This window comes from Rutilus rutilus, assembly GCF_951802725.1.
Source record: "Rutilus rutilus genome assembly, chromosome: 23".
In the NCBI taxonomy this organism is placed as follows: domain Eukaryota; kingdom Metazoa; phylum Chordata; class Actinopteri; order Cypriniformes; family Leuciscidae; genus Rutilus; species Rutilus rutilus.
In genome coordinates this window covers 14,098,119-14,119,551 of record NC_140233.1, presented here as the reverse complement: position 1 = coordinate 14,119,551, position 21,433 = coordinate 14,098,119, and the positions used below count along the sequence as shown (strand labels likewise).

At 36.6% G+C, this 21,433-nt stretch overlaps 1 protein-coding gene across 6 annotated transcripts in view; it reads right to left on the bottom strand.

Annotated features, from left to right (window-relative positions):
* ppip5k1b (diphosphoinositol pentakisphosphate kinase 1b) overlaps positions 1 to 21,433 on the bottom strand; it is a 38,140-nt gene that overhangs the window by 4,857 nt on the left and 11,850 nt on the right. For 2 of the 6 annotated variants that reach the window (XM_084397367.1, XM_084397366.1), the window contains exons 16-28: positions 16,509 to 16,630; positions 15,994 to 16,176; positions 15,765 to 15,906; positions 15,186 to 15,409; positions 14,975 to 15,102; positions 13,984 to 14,107; positions 13,786 to 13,893; positions 13,593 to 13,709; positions 13,301 to 13,438; positions 12,842 to 12,938; positions 11,052 to 11,159; positions 9,708 to 9,770; positions 610 to 747 (exon numbers count right to left, since the gene is read on the bottom strand). In XM_084397367.1, coding sequence (XP_084253493.1) covers positions 610 to 747; positions 9,708 to 9,770; positions 11,052 to 11,159; positions 12,842 to 12,938; positions 13,301 to 13,438; positions 13,593 to 13,709; positions 13,786 to 13,893; positions 13,984 to 14,107; positions 14,975 to 15,102; positions 15,186 to 15,409; positions 15,765 to 15,906; positions 15,994 to 16,176; positions 16,509 to 16,630 — 1,692 coding nt within the window. The remainder of the gene's footprint in view (positions 1 to 609; positions 748 to 9,707; positions 9,771 to 11,051; positions 11,160 to 12,841; positions 12,939 to 13,300; positions 13,439 to 13,592; positions 13,710 to 13,785; positions 13,894 to 13,983; positions 14,108 to 14,974; positions 15,103 to 15,185; positions 15,410 to 15,764; positions 15,907 to 15,993; positions 16,177 to 16,508; positions 16,631 to 21,433) is intronic. The other 4 variants (XM_084397368.1, XM_084397370.1, XM_084397369.1 and 1 more) reach the window with 4 other exon arrangements.

Sequence of the window (21,433 nt, the reverse complement as noted above, 5' to 3'; positions counted from 1 at the left end):
AAAAATGAGCAATACATTTATTAATCGTTGTTAATGTTAGTTAATCAAAATAAAACTGTTCATTGTTTGTTTAAGAAGTATTGTTGCTGTAGAAGTCTTAGTTCTTGTTAAATAAAGTTGTTAACTAATGAAACCTTACTTTAAAGTGTTACCGAAATCTTTCTTCAGCGGCAAATCAGCATATTAGAATGATTTCTGAAGGATCATGATTCCAAAGACTGGAGTAATTATGCTGAAAATTCAGCTTTGCATCACAGAAATAATTACATTTCAAAATATATTACAAAAGGAAATAGCTATTTTAAATTGTAATAATATTTCACAATATAACAGTTTTCAATGTAATTTTGATCAAATTAATGAAGCCTGATGATGCAACCCTATGGTGGACATAAGAGACTTCTTTCAAAAACATTTAAAAAAGTGCATATAGCTAAATGTAAAGGCCCATTTTAGATTTAGGGGGCCATTTAAAATGTTTCAATGTGTTTGGTGTCCATTTAGTGTAAATTATTTATAGTTTATGTAAAAGTGATCAGCATCCTCGTTTAAATTAGATTTCATGATTACCAAGTGTAATAATAAACATGAATGTATCCGTCCACTTACATTTGAGCCTCTTGAATTGTGCCTGACTCCCGTTCTTGCACAGCGCCGTGAGGAACTCGTCCACCTGCTTGAGGGACAGCGAGTTGTGCAGTGTCTCCAGTGGATAGATGGAGGGCACCAGGGAGCAACCTTCAAACCCTGCAGCAGATTCCAAATTCAGTGGCAGCCATCATTACAGATATCCCACAAACACTCTTTGAGCTCTTGTACACAAGACAATCAAGCCAACCTCATGTGACCTACAAGCACTTTATGGCCACACAAACTCAACCCAACACCATTTAGTCATTGGGTAACCAGAACTGTTTTTAGGGGACAATTGCAGCCCAAAATCTCAAAGATGGAACAACAGCACCATGATGCAACTGAAATTGCATTCTACCATGTTGTTGGTTTTGGACACATTAGAATCTTCAAAAATAATTGGAGGGAAATTAAAACAAGTTCTAGAACTTTGGTCTACTAAGAAAGTGTTTGGCATCTCGTATGCGGAAAGAATTAGAATGGACTGCTGCACAGACTAATAAACCAATTAGGAGCTTTACATGTTGAACTAACCAAAAAAATGGTTTAAATGACACTAATACAGTAGATTGAAACGAGTTTAATTACTTCTTTGTATGCTAATGTGTTTAGGTTAGCAGTAATGTAACTAGATGATGATAAAGAAAACGCTTAATATTTAAGTGGCACTTTTTCCCAGTTTAATTATGACAAAAAAGAACATACTCAACCTAGAGGCAGTTTAATTCAGCACTTCATATGATAAAGGAGATTTGCATATTGTTATCTCTTAAGCTGGGTGCACTTAATTCTTGTCTGTCCTTTACAATGGTTGGTTATCAGACTGAACGGTGTCCTCCAGTGAACTGTTAACTTGAGAACTTCAGCAAGCGGATCATTCAGTCAGTGAGTTGAATTCGTGAACGAATCAGTCCCGATTTATGAGCGAATCATTTTGTGTTTCCGAGGAAGGAATCAATTGTGTCAGGCTGATTTGTTTTTGCATAGCAAATCTAGTCATGCTGTTTGTACACCGCGTATGGCAACATCTACAGGCAATAAAAACAGTTTGACTACTCTGCTATTTTTACTCCAGACGAACCAGAACACTATGAATCTTCAATTAAAATACAAAACCTTAGAATGATGCAAAAGCAAATAAGTGATGCACATTCCTGTTCCTTACACGTTAATTATATATATTAACTGCTTTCTATTTGAATACAGTTTAAAATGTAATTTATTCCTGTTATGCAAAGCTGAATTTTCAGCAGCCATTATTCCAGTCTTTAGTATCCTACAAATCTTTTGTAACATTAAACATTTCTTTTATTTCACTTCCTGACCTCAATTTGTCCTTGCTGAATAAAAGTATTAATTTCTTTAAAAAATGCCATATACATAGAGAGAGAGAGAGAGAGAGAGAGAGAGAGAGAGAGAGAGAGCATTAAAACCTTATAATTGTATAATAATACATGTGTTAATTAACTATTTTATGAGCAGGATTAATAAAATAAGCAAAATTTCATATTGAACATCAGTGTTGAATCATAATTCATGTTTTACCACTTCATAATTGCAAAACAGCACTGAAGGCATTTACATTACTTTTACCAATTTCAGGCCTCTTGTGCCTAATTCTTTTTTCTGTTTTGGGAAATGGTAAGTAGGCCTACTCAAAAAAATGTGTAAAAAGGTGCAAGATGGCTTCATAAGAGCATTGTACTTACTCTATGCAGATGTCAACATAAGCAAGCGGTCTTCACATTCATCGAGCCATATGTACATGCATGCGGTAAGAAAAGAGGAACAGAGGTTATGAGGTGTTATACAGCAGAAAGAAAGGCCACTGAGTGAAGAAAAGCAAGAAGTCAGATAAAAGAGCAGAGCAGAGACAGCTTATGCTATGGCATAAGCTGAAGCCTCACACTTTGCTGCACGTTCACATCAAAAACGGACTGAGACCAGAAGCGGAGGAATGACTGAGCAAATGACTAAAGGGCTGACCAGAGAGGCATTCTGGGGGTTTGTGGCCAGCACAGAGCAGGTGGGAGGAGCAGTGGTGTAGGTGGTCAGCAGAGAGCCCAGCTAACAGCTTTACCACCTGATGCTCATCTAAGAGCGCTGAGGGAGAGAAAGATGAAAGACTGAAAGGATGCAAGCGGTGAAGGTTAACAACAAATGTCTGGAGAGAGGAATTCTGGGAAGGTAGAGGAGAGGTGGGAAGGTAAAGAATCGTGTTAGTTTTGAATAGTACTTTTAATTTGTCATTTGCATTTATAAAAGCAAAAATAATTATTAGTAAATAAATATATATTTTTATTTATTTATACTAGAATTTAAAAAAGTCCAGGCGTGGGAATTCTGGGAAGGTAGAGGAGAAGAGAGAAGGTAAAGAATAGTGTTCATTTTTGAAAGTATTATTAATTTCTCATTAATGAGAAATTAATGAGAAAATCGTGGCTTGCTAGTAACTTTCTCCAATTAAATTCAGAAAAGACTGAAACCTTAATTGTTGCCCCAGATAACAAAATCCCATTAATCCTCCAACACCTTGGTTCTCTGAGCTCATCTGTCCAGTCGAGTCTCAGAAATCTTGGCGTCTGGTTTGACCAGTCAATGTCTTTGGACTACCATTCTAGACTTCTGGTCAGAAATTGTTTTTATCATCTAAGAAATATTGCTAAATTGAGGTCAATTTTATCGGATTCTGATCTTGAGATGGTTATCCATGCTTTTATTTCGTCACGTTTAGATTATTGTAACTCTCTTTTTACTTATTTCAACAAATCTGCTTTAATTCGTCTTCAAATGGTTCAAAATGCTGTGGCAAGGCTTTTAACAGGATCTAGCAGAAGGACACACATCACACCCATTTTATCTTCCCTACACTGGCTACCCATTAAATTTCGAATTGATTTTAAAATATTAGTTTTAACTTTTAGAGCTTTAAATGGTCAGTCCCCACAATATATTGCTGATTTGTTGCTCCCCTACTCCCCAGGCCGTGCCCTTCGATCCTCAGGCCAGAGTCTTTTATTGGTCCCAAAGACTCGCTATAAAACCCGGGGTGACCGGTCCTTTCAGGTTGTAGCACCCAGACTATGGAATGCCCTGCCCCTGTCCCTCCGTGTGGCCGACTCTGTCGATTCTTTTAAAAAGCAACTAAAGACACTGTTATTTCAACAAGCTTTTAGTTGACTGGGTTTTATTACCTTTTAATTTAAATTGTATAATTGTAAGTTTTATTGGTATGATTGCACTTTGTAAAGCACTTTGTGATTGTATCTGTGAAAAGCGCTCTATAAATAAACTTTACTTACTTACTTACTTACTTACAATGAAGGAATAAATTAATAAATAAGCAAACAAAAAAATAGTTTTCTCATATTTTTTCCCATCTCCATGGTACCGTAGGAAGGTAAAGAGTACCGTTTTTTGTTTAATGTTATAAGTAAATAAAGTGATACTGTAATTTTAATAAAATGGCAAAGACAGGAATTTTGAGAAGGTAGAGAAGAGAGAAGGTAAAGAATAATGTCAGTATTATTCATTTGTAATACTTGAAGGAATAAAGAAAGAAAAAAAACACTTTAAAAACAGGAATTCTGGGAAGATGGAAATTTGAAGGTAGAGATAGTTTTTAAAAGTACCATTATTTTCAGACAGACAGACAGATAGATAGACAGATAGATAGACAGATAGATAGACAGATAGATAGATAGACAGATAGATAGATAGATAGACAGACAGACAGACAGACAGACAGATAGACAGACAGACAGACAGATAGATAGATAGATAGATAGATAGATAGACAGACAGATAGATAGACAGATAGATAGACAGATAGACAGATAGACAGACAGACAGACAAGACAGACAGACAGATAGATAGACAGATAGACAGATAGACAGATAGACAGATAGATAGAGAGATAGATAGAGAGATAGATAGAGAGATAGATAGATAGATAGATAGATAGATAGATAGATAGATAGACAGATAGACAGATAGACAGATAGATAGATAGATAGATAGATAGATAGATAGATAGATGGAAAGTAGAAAAGTAACATTAATTTCAACAATAATTCTAAATAAATTCAATGTTTCAATTTAATAAAATCTTTAAAAATGTTAATTTTATAATTAATTATTGAAGATGGGGAGTCAGATTCATAAGCAGAATAATTGATGGTAACAGGAGGAAGAGGAGGGAGAGTAGGAGGGAGAGGGATGAGGTAAGCAAAGATGTGGCAGAGATGGAGGAGGGATGGTGTGGGCCGTAGGGAAGCGAAGGCTTCGGGGATTGAGGAGGGAACTAAACACAGCAGGTTGAGAGGGAACAAAAGGATGACAGTTGGAGGAGGAAGAGAGAGAAAGGAGAGGCACTGGAATGAGAATCCACTGCCTTAACCCCTGCTGAGATGTTTTTATAGGAGTGACTCAGCAACGTGTAATTGATGACCTGAAATAAATGTTTTTTGTTTTGTCAGGACCTATTTTCAGAGGCAGTCCGAGTGCAATTAAAGTCCATGTAAGACGCAAAGCCTCCGAACACAGCCTGGAGATTGGGCGAAGCTCTCCGCATTATCAACATGTTCAACTTATGCCATTTCTATTTGAATTAAACATTTAAATATGTTTCACATAGCATGCAAAAACTCCTGAAGTTTGTTGTACTTCCAAAGTCATCTGCAACAAGCAGCGATAATCTTGACCTGAAGCTAATTTTCCATGCACTTACACAACATGCATATAACACAAACTATTGCCTCTGTATTATCTAATGGATATACTTCATCTGTTTTTAGACTGAAAAACAGTCCAAATAAATTACATAATATTTCCAATTAAAAATAAATACTATTATTTACATAAATAATGAAATTACAATAATTTGTAATAAAAACTGGCATTAACAGTGCAAAATGCTAATGATCACAAATTACAATTATTAATAATTATATAAATAATAATATATAAAATAAATTACATCAATAGTGCAAAATGCTAAAATACTAATAATTATATAAATAGTAATTTAATAAATTACTAAATTAATGAGTTAAATTAAGTGACATCAACAGTGCCAAATGGTACCTAAATTACAATTGATCACATAAACACTATAAATTTCAAAATTAATAATAAATTAAATAACAATAAATAAATAAAAGTGCAAAATTCTATTGATATCAAATATAATAATTATAGGTTTCCCTTTATTTTAAGTTGTCTTTGTAACACTATAATTATACATTTAAGTATTGAGTAATATTAAGTAACTACGTGTACTTACTATAGTAACTTTAGTAAGTTACTACAAAACTAACTTTAGCTGGAAAATAACTTTATTAAAGAACCGCTATAAAGCCAAAACAATCTTACGTTAAATTATACATTTATCTCTGTAAAGCTGCTTTGAGACAATCTACATTGTTAAAAGCGCTATATAAATGAAAATGACTTGACTTGACTTGACTATAGGGTTAGGATTTGGTTTGGATTAGGGTCAGTTGCATGTAACTATGCTTAATTTGTAGTTATTACTATAGTAAATACACTCACCTAAAGGATTATAAGGAATTCATGCAATTATCTAATCAACCAATCACATGGCAGTTGCTTCAATGCATTTAGGGGTGTGGTCCTGGTCAAGACAATCTCCTGAACTCCAAACTGAATGTCAGAATGGGAAAGAAAGGTGATTTAAGCAATTTTGAGCGTGGCATGGTTGTTGGTGCCAGACGGGCCAGTCTGAGTATTTCACAATCTGCTCAGTTACTGGGATTTTCACGCACAACCGTTTCTAGGGTTTACAAAGAATGGTGTGAAAAGGGAAAAACATCCAGTATGCAGAAGTCCTGTGGGCGAAAATGCCTTGTTGATGCTAGAGGTCAGAGGAGAATGGGCCGACTGATTCAAGCTGATAGAAGAGCAACTTTGACTGAAATAACCACTCGTTACAACCGAGGTATGCAGCAAAGCATTTGTGAAGCCACAACACGCACAACCTTGAGGCGGATGGGCTACAACAGCAGAAGACCCCACCGGGTAACACTCATCTCCACTACAAATAGGAAAAAGAGGCTACAATTTGCACGAGCTCACCAAAATTGGACAGTTGAAGACTGGAAAAATGTTGCCTGGTCTGATGAGTCTCGATTTCTGTTGAGACATTCAGATGGTAGAGTCAGAATTTGGCGTAAACAGAATGAGAACATGGATCCATCATGCCTTGTTACCACTGTGCAGGCTGGTGGTGGTGGTGTAATGGTGTGGGGGATGTTTTCTTGGCACACTTTAGGCCCCTTAGTGCCAATTGGGCATTGTTTAAATGCCACGGCCTACCTGAGCATTGTTTCTGACCATGTCCATCCCTTTATGACCACCATGTACCCATCCTCTGATGGCTACTTCCAGCAGGATAATGTACCATGTCACAAAGCTCGAATCATTTCAAATTGGTTTCTTGAACATAACAATGAGTTCACTGTACTAAAATGGCCCCCACAGTCACCATATCTCAACCCAATAGAGCATCTTTGGGATGTGGTGGAACGGGAGCTTCGTGCCCTGGATGTGCATCCCACAAATCTCCATCAACTGCAAGATGCTATCCTATCAATATGGGCCAACATTTCTAAAGAATGCTTTCAGCACCTTGTTGAATCAATGCCACGTAGAATTAAGGCAGTTCTGAAGGCGAAAGGGGGTCAAACACAGTATTAGTATGGTGTTCCTAATAATCCTTTAGGTGAGTGTACATGTAACATATTATGTAACAATGGCACTGTAAAATAAAGTGTTACCTAATTATATAAATAGTAATTCAATAAAATTACACAATTGACAATAAATAAAATGACTGACATCAAAAAAGCAACACGCTTAGGTAGTCGAAAGTTCACAATTTCGCATTGAAGTCACAGAAATTCTGGATCCTGGGTGACTGTGCTTTATTTCTCAGGTTAGCAGGCCGCATCTGATTGTGTTTATTTAGTGATTTTACTGACTTGATCCCCTGCTTAAATGGGCCAGCCCTACATTTTTTTCACATTAAATCGGACAGTAGGCCAACAAGTTCAACTGCATCATCCATTACAGCCTGCAACTCTACTATAAATCACAATTCAAAACCTAGTCCTAATGCACTGCTAACACTATATCAGTGGAAAAACTGGATTTTTCATTTGTGCTGACAGCATGTCAATAGACAATCTTCCTCAGTCTTGTCAAATATGTTAAAAGACTGGAAAAATTACTGACACGTGTTGATAGGGAACACACGGATGCATCTCTGGGCTTTCAGATTTGTGACCAAAATGTGTTTCCCTCAAGCAGTGTTAAACTGTCACATGAAATGAGCTGTGTTTGATGACTTCAACTGTTCGCTGGGCTGTACTGTGTTGAAAAAAATACTTCAAATTTAACCTCACCAAAACCCAACTGAACTAGATTCCCTACAGAGACACAAACATTCAAAAATGACAGAGAAAAAGGCTAAAAAAAAGTCTAGTGCTAAACATTTGCTACATTTTATAAGGGCTCAGTCCATCAGCAACAGACTTGTTTGATGAGCAAACTTGGAATGAGTGTAATGATCATCTTAAACATACTGTATCTCAAAAGGCAAAACTAAGCAAACATCAAATGCTTGTAAACACTAACTGAAGCTTTGACACATAAATGCCAGCTTCTTCTTGACAAGATAAACAGGATAAGAAACAATCAATAAGAAAGAACATGCAAATATAATGACCCACATACAACATTCTGGTTTGTTAAAAAACAAACATAATCTTCATAAATGTCATTGCAATCAAGATAATGAATCAAGTAAAAAAAAATAAAGAAAAGATGTTAACCCTCACCCCCATTAGCAACTATGATCAGCATGCAAAGTTATTTGATCACTGTATCCAAATTACAATAAATATATTTGAACACTGCAAAATATATATATATTTGTCTTGTTTTAGTTAAAATATATAAATATCCTTAAAATGAGACACATTTAATTGAAAAGCAAAACTAAAGATATTAAAATTAGTTTTCAGAGAATACTGTATATTGTTTTTAACCATAAATTAAAAAAAGAAAAAACAACAATGTATATTCTCTGAAAATGTATTCATATACTCAAGATCTCAAAAAAAAAAGATTAAGATTTTTTTCTTTTTAAGAATGTTTTGATATTTTAAAGAGGCCATATTACACCCTTTTCAAAGTCTTGTTTATGTTTTTGGGGTCTACTAGAATAGGTGTCATTGTTTTCACATATTGTACATTGTTGCTGCACCTCTATTCCCAGTCTGTCAGAAACGCTCTGTTTGGTTTCAGTGTCTATGAAGCCCCTCCTTCCGAAAAGCGCAATGTGCTCTGATTGGTCGGCTGGATCAGTGTGTTGTGATTGGTCAACTGCTTAGAGCTCATTTTGGAAATGTCACACATCTTACCATTACCGCGAGTTTCAACAAACTACTAAACGCGACTCAACCAGGCCCCCGCCCCCCCTCTTTGTGTATGCCTTGGGCTGTAATTTATTTAAATGAGGAATATTGTGACTCGAACCAACAATCGAGGCAACAGTGCGCACTGATATAGAGGAAAAACTCCCTTTAGAGTGACTTTTGACCTTTTTCATACTCAAATAGAACATTAAACACTAAAGAAAGTTGAAAAAGTAAAAAAGCATAATAGGTCTTCTTTTTTTTTTTTGCAATTAAGATTTTTGCACTTAAAGTAATCCATAAGTTATGTGATCATTAAAGCAGTAATGGTGGTGAAAGGGTTAACCATTTCTAAATGAAGTGGATCTACATGAAATGTGGTCACACAAACAACAATATATCGAGAGATATATTCGGTACACAACCCATGCATCTAGCCAATCAGAAGGAGGAATGATTTAAGCAGGGTGTGTCTTGTGAATTCAAAAGGAAAGGTGAAGAAAAGCCTCCCTAATTTATGAAAAGAATTAAACAAAAATCACAAACGGTGCTACATTACGAACGCTATGTTGAAAGCAACGGCAGAGGACATGCAGGAGAGTGTCAACAAAAAAAAACATGGACTCCAAACATACCATTAGTCGGATGCCTGGCATACGACACAGAAAATCTCTTTACTGGCGGCATAGAGAGCAGCTCTGAGGAGATAAAAGAGGCATTCGGCATTACTCGTGTCACTGTGCTCCTCATGAGCTTTTGGTCTTAATCAAAACTACCAGATTTTTTTTATCCTCCCACCATCAAGCTCTCTGTCCCTCATAAAATCTTCTATAACAAGCAGGTAAAAGTATCAGTGGGGCCAGATGTTGCCCTTCAATGTAGGGATTGAGAAATTCAAAAACAACAGATGGTCACAACAAACTATCCAGCATTCTCTGTGCTACAATGTCCTTATGGATGCAGCATGACATGGCAGTATTTTGAGCCTTATTTCAAATGTCTTAGACGAGGTAAATCTCAGAGACACAGCAACACCCTGTGGACAAAACTGTTAATGCTGCTACCAAGGAGTGAGGGGTGAAAATTCATATAAATAAATAAATCATTTAAAAAATAAACATACATACACACACACATACATATACATACATATATATATATATATATATATATATATATATATATATATATATATAATGTCAATAAATAAATCAAAATATTATATTAATCATTCATTTCAAATAATGTATTTGATACTGACGAAATGAGGGAAAATGCATTCCTTTCCGATGTATGCAGGACATTAGAGTGCAATTTCCAATAACTGTTTACAAAATAATCATAATATCCAGAATTATTCAATTAAACATTAATGATTGTGGTAAACGCGTTTGGTGTTTGTTTTACCATGGATATTATCTATCGCAATCCATTAAAACACATTCCCAGAAGTGTCAGAGGATACTAAAATGTGTCCTTTTGCATTAAACAGATGACAAATTTGAGCAATTTAGCAAATTACTGAACAAATGTTTGTTTACGTGCACATGCAGCATGCAAATAAACAGTTTGGAGTTAGCAAAGGTGACACGATAACCATATTATTCAGTTACTGTGGAAACCTATTTCTCTAAGCGAGACCTTGATAAACAGCAAGACGCAAATGGTTTAGGAACAGCTCCTACTGTGTGTAATGACTTGATTTGGGATGTTTTTAAAGGCTAGAATAAAATTTCAAATATATTTTGAATGAATGAATTATGCTGAAACACAGTCACTAGGAAGGACACAGTGTGCAAGAAATGGTCTTAAAAGTAATGTTGAAAGCTAATCAACAGTTTGTGCTGCATTAAGTGAGAGTCCATTTAGTAAACGGGAATTATTTAGAAGAATTGTAAGCTGGGACGTTTGTGATGATAGGAATCTTCAGGTCTTCTGGTCACATTATAACCCTGTATGTGTGTGTGTTTGGGACATACCGGCTTGAGAAGACAGATTCCTGAGCGAGGAGGGCTTTTTGCGGGGAGCTCGGGTTAGGTCTCTCAGGTTGGGGAAGGAGGCACTGAAGAGGCCCGCACACTGGGAGCCTGCGAGTGGGAGGGAGACCGTGGGGTGGAACGTGGGGTGGAAGGGGGTAGGAAGCTGGTTAGTAGAGGTTAGTTTTCACAAGTGAACATGCAGCTTCTCATTTAAAGAAGTTAAAGGGATAGTTCACCCAAAAAGATGAAATGATCTGTTCTATATTTACTAGGGGTGTAACGGTACACAGAAGTCCAGTTCGGTACAACAGGAAAAAGCAACAAATCCCCAATGCTAGGTCTATTTTTATTTATTTTGAACTGACAGTAGTGCAAATTACAGTTTGTTCCACCTAGCAGCATTTAGTCCCCCTGAAGTAGTTGGTACAGTACAGCCTCCTTTACCCCCGGTTTCACAGACAAGGTTTAAGCCTAGTCTCAGACTAAAATGCATGTTTGAGTAGTTTCAACCGAAAGCAACTCGCACTGATATATCTTAAAATAAAATAAAAAAAGATCAGGGTAATAGAACTATTAAAACAAAAACTCATTAAAAGGAATAAGTTATTGTCAAGAAAATGTAGTTTAGCATAATTGTTATAAAGTATTAAAATATTATAAATATTACTATTAATCACTTATAAACAATTTTATTTCATATTTTTTTTTAATATTTAAATAAGTATTTATAAATAATTTGTTTATAATATTTTGAATGTTATCATAAATGTTTAAATATTATACATATTTGATTTTTTTTTTATTGGTATGGAGAAACACGTATGGGAAAAATAAATAACGTGTGGCACAATCCCCTATTAAAATATTAAACATGAATTCATAATTCATAACAAGTATAAAATATTTACTCTAAAATAATTTAAAACTTTTGAGAATAATGATTACTATAAAATATAGTCATTTTTGTATTACTTTTTACTTGATGGTTAAACCACAACATTTATGCCTTTTTTAAAGTAAATTATTAAGTACTTAAATTTGAACTTCTTGAAAATCATATAGATAAGTTTTACAAAACCATTTGAAATCAAAATGAGCAGAAATATCTTTGCATAAGCATTTTAAACTAGATTATTTTCTTCTTGGCACTCTTATTTGTCATTGACCCATTTTGACATTCATTTTTGGTTGAACCATCCTTTAAGATTATTTCCAGGTGCACAGACGACCCCAGTTAAACTGCTGGTCTTCTGCTGGGAACAGAAATATATTGCCAGTGCAGGAGGGTGAAACTGACAAAATGTAATTCGAGTAGGTATGTGTCTCTAAAAGTTCAAAAGGACATCTCTACCTTCGGGCAGCACTGATAAAACAGCATTTGTTTAAAAGCCTACATGTAAGACATGCCAGATGCAACATGCACTTAGATATAAAACAGTGACTTGCAAATCATGCCGTAAGTCTTTAGTAAGGTGCAACCAAACCTGGGAAACAGTGTGCACTGTTGCTTTGTAAAAGTTCTTTGAAGATAGATATAGTATAGACAAGAATAGCAGAGAGAGTCCTGCCATTAGCCATATTTAGACCACTACTGGCAGCATGGACACATTTCTGACGCAGTGGGCATGGCAGGGTCCTTGAACGGTGTCATTGGTGATACACAGAAACAAGCGCCTTTAACGGTCGACTACACCATGTCACTTCTGAGAAGTTGAAAGGTTTCTCCAATTAAACTGATGACAGGAGAAATATTCAACATGAAAACAACACAAATTAAACGTAATTCTCACCTAGCCCGCTGGGTTTGATCTCAGGGGACTGACGAGAAGACGACGGCAAGATACGATACGCCAGTCCACGAGAAGAAGTGTTGCTCTCTGAAAGAGCCTGCAAAGAGAGGAAAACAAAGGCATATGGACAAACATTTAAAAAAGCACATATTCTTTCTATGTAAATTCAGCTTGTGCATTTTTTTTTTTTATCAAATTTTGATACCAAGAACCCTCATATAATCAGACTATATATACAGGGCCGTCACAAGGGGGGAAAATCATTCTAATATGCTGATCTGGTGCTCAAGAAACATTTCTTATTAATATATCAATGTTGAAAACAGTTGTGCTGCTTAACTTTTTTGTGGAAACAGTCCACAAAAATTTTAATAAAAGTATTTTTTATCATGTCAGCAGTTGTTCATCAAATAAAGAAAAGTAAAGCTTAGTAGCAGAGCTCATAGGGCAGTACTGTACCTCCATAGATCCAGCCTTGCGGTTGCGTATAAGTGGCGACTTCCTCTGAATATTGATTGGCTCAATCAGTACGGCTCTGTCGGGCTCATCTTGGGAAAGGTCTTCAAGACTGCCTTGGTTTGTCTGCTTCTCGTGGTTCTATTACATATGAAATGGGAAAGATGGAAGCGGTCCAGCACATTAGTATTGTCAATATTTCTTAAAACAGTTGTATATAAAATCCAAGGTTTAGCAGAGTAATATGGTCCAAAATAAATATACGTAATCCTTAAGCTGAGTGAAACACACAGACCTCTGAGGAGGCGGGCCGGAAGCCGAAACCCATTGGTGCATTATCCTCATCCTTGCACCCCTTAACCCCTGGGCTAAAGTGCAACTCCACGTGAAAACGTTCCTCTGAGGAAGGGTCCTACAGATACAAATGTCAGCAAATAAAGCAAGAATAGAAATTGGGCACAAACGGCTGATGAGGCCACATCTCGTACCTTGTTATTGTCCTCATACAGCATAATAACAATCTGCGTCATATAGTTGAGTTCAGTCACGGCGCTGAGATAGTCCATAGCCTGCTTCCACTGTTCATCTTTTTGTTCCTAAACAGACACAGATGTGATAAAACAGTAGTAACCTGCATTAAACATGATGCTGGGAGTAATGTGCGTGTCTGATGATCGCTCACTCACGTCTAACAGGCCTCCGTAGCGGAAGATGCTAAGCAGGGAGTGTACGTGGCTCTCGCTGGTGAAATAGAGTCGGGTTCGAACGTGCCGACCCGGAGACATCACTCCCCGCGAGTACCTGAACCACCAAAAGGGATGAAATACACAATCTGATCACTCACAGGTTCTATAGGTCACGGCTGAGTCTTCAGAGCTTCTACAACAATGTGAGGTCATACAATAAACAACAACTGAAAACATCAGAAGTACATTTTAAATGTACTAAGTACGTCAATATTAGGACCAGCAATGTCAAAAGTCGGCACTAAATGTACAACAATTGTATCGTATCGTATCTACCACTGTATATAATTGCATTAATATTAATCAACAATACTGACACAGTAAATAAATATATTTGTCTAAATTTTGGATAACTAGGTCTGGTTTGAAATACAATCAAATCAAAATAAAAAAACTGACTAAAAAGCTGTAAACATCAATATCAATAATAATGAAAATAATATATTTATTTATACATTTTTCCAAATGTTGGAAAATTTGTTTTATTTTGCTGAAGTTTGAAATATTTTTACATCTTTAAAAAAAAAGTTACATATTATTGTCAATAAAAAACAAAATGTTATTTTTGTTGACAAAAAAACTGCACTATTTTACCATTTTAGTGAACGTAAAATGGACAACATGTAATAAATATGGCATGACGAACATCAAAACATGAACTGTGAATGAAACAAATAAACAAGCAAAAACTGTGCAAGTGAACACTGTTTGCATCAGACAACGCAGTCGCAAACCCCTCCTCTTACACAGCATTGTGGATAATATTAGCCCTGAAAGCATGCATGGATGCCTACTTTCAAAATTCACAGGAAAAAATACACCAAAGTGAAATGTACAAATAGTAATTTGGCACACTAAACAGGATGTATAATGAGATTTAGCCTTCACACTGTCAGAAAGTTTGGCGTTGTGCCCCAGTACAGAGACTCACAGTGGATGCAGCTTGTTGACGGCCTCGTCCTCGTGAGTCCTCTGAAGATCCAGCTGAATCTTCTTGACCAGAGGCAGACAGTAGGCACTAGCGATGTCTAGCTTCTCCGCTTTAGTGATTCCATACTCCTGAAAGACAGTGTGCGTGCAGGTAACAAGATGATGAAAGTAAGTTAAATAAAACAAACACTGTTGTATATCGATTCCTCTACCTGGGGGATGATGATGTCCGCGAGTGCTCTGGACAGACGGAAAAGCTCCAGTGTGTCCTCCAAACTCAGAGAACTGTTGTGCTGGGTGTCATATTTCACACAGTCGTAAATGTCCGGGATCTTACTGATGTCATACCGGCAATTTTTCATGCGGAAGTCGCGCTCCAGTTTGGACCAGCGCTGCAGCATGAGCTCCAGAGTCTCGCTGTGGTACAGCTGCAGGTCTGTGAAAGGGATAGTTTAAGGGATAGTTCACCCAAAAAGGAAACTTCTGTCATCATTTACTCACCCTAAAGTCGTTCCAAACCTGTATGAATGTCTTTCTTCTGCTGGAAGAACTCTTTGTTTACCCATATTCTTTAAATATCTTCTTTTGTGTTCAGCAGAAGAAATAAATTCATACAGGTTTGGAATGACTTGAGGGTGAGTAAATGAAGACAGAATTTTCATTTTACATTGATAATTATAATTTAATATTAAATTATTTGAATATTTACAGTCGAGCAATAACAATACTGTAACACTTAGGATGCACTTTTAACATTCAAGACTTCTTATAAGAAGACAAAGAGCTCCAACCTGCAGATTTGGGGTCTTCTAGCCTTTTACAGATCTGGCAAGTAAGGCTTTTAATGAGGGTGTGAACCTGGTCACAAGTCTTGACTGGATTGACAATTACCCTCATGGAGTTTACCAAAGATGGGCTGCCTGTTGGAGCCAACTTAAAGAGACAGGACACATTTAGAACTAGTTTAGTTATGCGGAGATAATGAGCTATTTTTAAATAAGCAGTTGGGACTTTCTTCACCTTGTTGTAGTCCTCCTCACTGAAGTCTTTGTTCTTCTGCATGATCTCATGTAATCGAGCTTTGACTCTCTGCTGACAGTCAGTGAGAGAGTCGCTGTCACTGTCCAGCAGTCCGTTCATGTTGGCACTCTTCACCATCTGAACGAGGATTGGAGTCAACTCTCCTTCCAGTGCCAACAGACCCTGTAATTTGTAAAATTAATATGTGAAATAACCAGTAGGGGCCAGAAAGTCTGAGATGACATAAAAACTCTGAGATTAAAACTTGTATTTAAACCTGGAAATAATGAGAAAAAAAAGTAAGATGCACCTAATGATAATTTATACACAATATAAAATTATAATAAAGGTTAAAAAAAGTATTAAAGTGCATTTTTTTTTATTAAAGTAAATAAAAGATTAAAAGAAAACAAAAATAAATAAATAAAAAGCAACATAAAAAGCAGTTTACATCAATCCCATCTAAAAGCATTATGTAATACCAACATATCCCTGCAGACAAAACCCAAGCAAACCTTCGCGAATGCCGCTGCAGTCATCTGCACACGACCTTCATCGGAGGCGTAGATTTTGAGGTCATGGCGGTAAGTGCTGTGCAAACGGAGAAGGCCACAACCGGGGAAGCCGGCATAGTCGCCTGCAAAAGCACAGAGAAGCAATCCTTGAAATAACAAATGATCACAAGAACAAAACCCCAGACGTATGTGCATATCCTGGAAAAGAGAAGGGTCTGAAGAGACACAAATAATCATAATAATACATCATAATACAGAACCACGGTTTAAAAACCTACAGTATGTACAGTATAAAGTGATGTAGCCTACAATCACCTGGCTGGAGATTTTCTCCACAAAACTCAAAATCTCATTTCATGCATTTCAATAAATCCACACTATTGAAAGCAACTGGCAATACAGGTTTAGGTGCTTCCCACTCAAGTAGCAAACAGAACTCTGATTTAAGATTCCAGAATGTCCATTTGCGAGAACAGAAGAGCCTCCTGTAACAAACTATCTGACAGTTAGATTCATTTTTGAGGTCATTCACACGGTGTTTGGTGTTTTTAGCCCCCAACGGCGCCTTCCAGGGAGCGAGGGGATGGGTAGGTTTAAGGTTGAGGTTAGGGTTAGCTGCCTGGAAGGAGCCATTGGGGGCTAAAAACACCATCGAGCCATTCACACAGGATGCTTTCTTGCCGTCCATCCATGTTGTTGTTTTTTTCAGTCATATAAAGATATTCAGTCACTACGCTAAGAGCATTACATTTTTAACACATTTTAAGGTGCTCTGTCCTGTGTGTATGCAGCCTTAAATAGAAGCCCATTTCCGCTACATAGGATATAAAAATCATGCTTTGGTAAATCATAATTAGATACTAAATCCTAATGAGATAAAAAGTCAAAATCGTGATGAAAATAATGTTTTATGTCTTTATATCTCATAAATTCAAGTTATTTTTTTACATAATTATGACCTAAACTCTGATTTTTTTTACTTATTGATCATTTTGAATTTTGACTGTCACAATTATGGCACAAAATAATTCAAATTTTCGTCATAATTTCAAACGTTTGTCATTAGGGTTGCGCGATATGCTCCATTTTCATATCGTCCTATCGTCAGCCTGTGAGATCGGCGATACACGATATTATCGTGAGGGGGCGGGGCTTACTTATTTGATTATTAACTTGCTTATTTACTCATCAATTTGCTTGTTTTATTACTTCGTTTTAAATGAGAATCTTTTTCTATTTTGCTAGCAAAGGTGGAGTGTTTATTAATAGGCTAAATCAGGTTGTTTCCTGGTATAGTGAGGTAAAAAAAAAAGATCCTAATCATTCTTGTATCTGACCATTCTTGTATATTTCAACATGTCAGCGGGAAATTTACGGACACACATGATCCCCTCATGCCGTTACTGATGCAGCATTTTGACTGTAGGCTGCTTCTGCACGAGATCATGAGAACACGTTTTAATTTATTGGGTCAAGAAAGAGTCGGAGTCTGCGATATGTCCTCCTACCAGTGCTCTCTCTGTCTGGATGCACTTCACTTATGCGCACCGCACTTCAATAAACCGAAATAACGCGGGTTTTAAATGCCGGGAGAAATCAGAGGCAAAAATCTAAAAGTCGATCGGTACTTATGACTTGACTCTGATAAAGGAAAATGGGTTAATCCGTTTACATGACCACATGCATTGTCAGTTTATTCAGCATAATCGAGTTAATAACGTGCATGTAAATGCGATCATTCCCTGAAAACGAAAGCAGAAACGGACTGCGCTTTCACTGCATTAACTGCGCGTTCTCTCAGAGACGACGGTGGATATAACGGTAGGCTACAGCATCTTAATTTACTGGCTTAATATTTCTCTTGTGGACTTACATTATTGACAGTGAAAAAAATAGAAGAATATTTCTTGTTAAACAAGTTTGAAGTTGCTTGTGATTTTCACAGGCAGAGTTTCACAGATGCTTCGTGTAGCCTACTAAAGACTTTATTAGGCATAGGCGGCCTATATAATTTTATTGATATTATTATTATAATTAATATTTTGTAATTGTAGCCTACTGTTTTTAGTGTTTTTACTGTCATTAAATATTTTGTTAATGTGCTATGGAAACAAAATACTGACGAACAACGATGCCGCGTCTTCATCTTGGCTCTGTATAAGAATATGCGTCTGTTAAAACAAGCACTCTTGGCAATTTGTGAATGGATCACCTTGCAATTCAATTTCGTTGTGGGATGTAATTTTTTTCTGTTTTAAAAATATTTTCTTTGAGGAGTCCTCATACGCGCGCGTCGGTGACGTTGCATGTGTGGTTATGTGATGTCGCAAGTGTGGTTATGTGGTGAGATGTCGTTATGAATTTAGGCAAGGCAAATATAATTGTAACTATACTAGCTTCATAATAATAATAATAATAATGATTTAATACATTAATAGGAAAACGAGCCAATTATCGTATTGATATCGTCAAAGGCATCTGCCATCGGCGATATCTCTGTCTATCGTCGATACACGATACTATCGTCTATCGGCACAACCCTATTTGTCATAATGATGCCTTTTGATCTCATTATTTTGACTTTTATCTCATAAATATGACATAATTATGATTTGCCAAGACATGTTTTTTCTTACGTGGCAGAAACAGGCTTACATAGAAAAGAGGGAATTTAAACTATTTGAAAAATCTTTTTCTACCCAAGTGCTGACAAAAAGCAAACAACAGTTTTTTGCATGAGATTTAGGAGATAAACCTGAAGTTGATGCTACCACAATACTACCACTTAAGTCATAGATTGTTCAAATAATGGCACAGTAGTCTAAGAAAAGGTTGTACGGATATCACCAAACAATTTATGGGGAAAAAGTTGTGTAGAAAAAATGTGTAGACTTCAGATTTCTAATCATGCCGAAAAAAATATATAAAAAAATTCTGGCTAAGCTCTCAAGAACTATGATGTTTTATCTGAGTATGTCCGAGTACAACCAATGTCCATATCATGGAATCTCCCACACAATCAGTGGCAAAAGCAAAGCATGGAATGTTACTGTGATCGGATTAGTTAAATGAGATAGATGTCAATGAATTAAAATGATAAATGGGGCAAACAATGCATTAACCCAATATCAAGACCACACACAAATCCAAAAGCTCTTCTTACCACAGTCAATAGGGGACTCACAGCCAAGAGACCTGCAGCTGTCTAGTTATCAATTGAAGGTAAAGAACAGCATATTAACCAGTAGTGCAAGATACCGCTGACTCAGGCTACGTTCACACTGCAAGCCTAATGCTAAATTCCAATGTATTGCTCAGATCCGATTTATTTGGTGTAGCTGTTCACATTGTTGTTTCAAATGTGTCCAATATCAGATTCCAGTGTGAAGAGATCATCGTCCTGGACTGACCTGCATGCGCAAAAGAAGAATAAAAAAGATGACATGCAGCATGATGTCATACAGAAGAGGACATTAAAGTCCATACACGGAGGACATTAAGTACGTTTATTTATAGCGTGATCTGCCACAGAAGCCAGCAAATATATGCACAGGCGATATAAAAAACTAAGAGAAAAAAAGAGAGCAGAGTTTTTAAACACATGATACGAGCCCTCATGTTTTGCTTGTATATCGAGCGGTCACTGTAAATGCTTCTGACAGATCACTGTCCTTCACTGACTGCCTTTCGAAACAATATTGATAACTTTGAGTATGTAAAATCTTTGAAGTGACTCCCATGAGCGCAGAATTGTGACATAAAAAAAAGTTGAATGAATTCCGATATGCCTATTTAAACTGAGGTCGCATTGCAAAACATCTTAGGACCACGTATGGAAGTGGCCCAAAATCGGAATTGAAAAGATCAGATTCCATGTGGTTTGTGCTCTTCACACTGTCATGACAAAACCAGATCTGAGTCACATATGAGCAAAAAAAAAATTGAGCCACATTTACCTGCAGTCTGAACGCAGCCTCAGTGAAATTAGAAAAAATGGTTTGACCTTGTTAGTCTGTGAACTCTCACATTTAATGAGTTCCATCCAATTAGGTGCAGTGTGCAAATATGGACTCGAATTTGAGGTCCGAGGAAAGTAACTGAACTTCACAGGAAAGAATCCACAGCTAAGAGGTATTTTGTGTTGCTGTACTAAAAGTTAAAGGTGTTACTTGAGGTAAAGAAAGTATTCATTCCTCCTCGAGTCCTGCCCTTACATGCTTTTGTTCACCAAGCCCACTGAACAAACAGGTTAAAGCAGGTTTCCTCTCTGAAACAATATGTTGCCATGGTATCTAATTTATCATGATCTCCTGCAAAGGGAGCACAGAGCTCCCAAAACAACTGCTCCTGCAAACAACTTGGACTGGATTAAAGAAAATCTTGGTTAGTAACATCACAGATTTCAAGATCAAGCATCACATTAGTTCTGGCAGGTCACTTCAGTGACTCTCAGCTGATCCATGTCTACCTATAGGAATACAACACCCATCACAGCATCCATATATTAGGCACCATTCAGTATTATCAGGAGCTTTATCGCGTTGCTCAGGAGCCAACTGGTTTTCTGATATTACTCTTTAAATCAGACTGTCATTTATCTTGTTGTATGTTGCTACTTAAATGTATTGTCATTAAGAATGTTAATGATCTCTGTAATACATTCATGTTGGTTCTGTTCTGATTACCCTAACAGGTCTTGTCCATGCTAGGCTGCATGGATGGGCGGAAAGTTCTTGCCCAGAACAGAACCATACCGCCAAACCAAACTGTTTGTTAATAATATTTAACAGTAGTGGTTCTGACAGAAAAGTATATAGACACTTAAGTCGCACTAAAATATGTCTGAATGTCATTGTATTAAATATATCAAACCAAGTGGTTTTCTTACTGTTAAGTGTGACTTCTGTTATAGTATTTGGATCTAT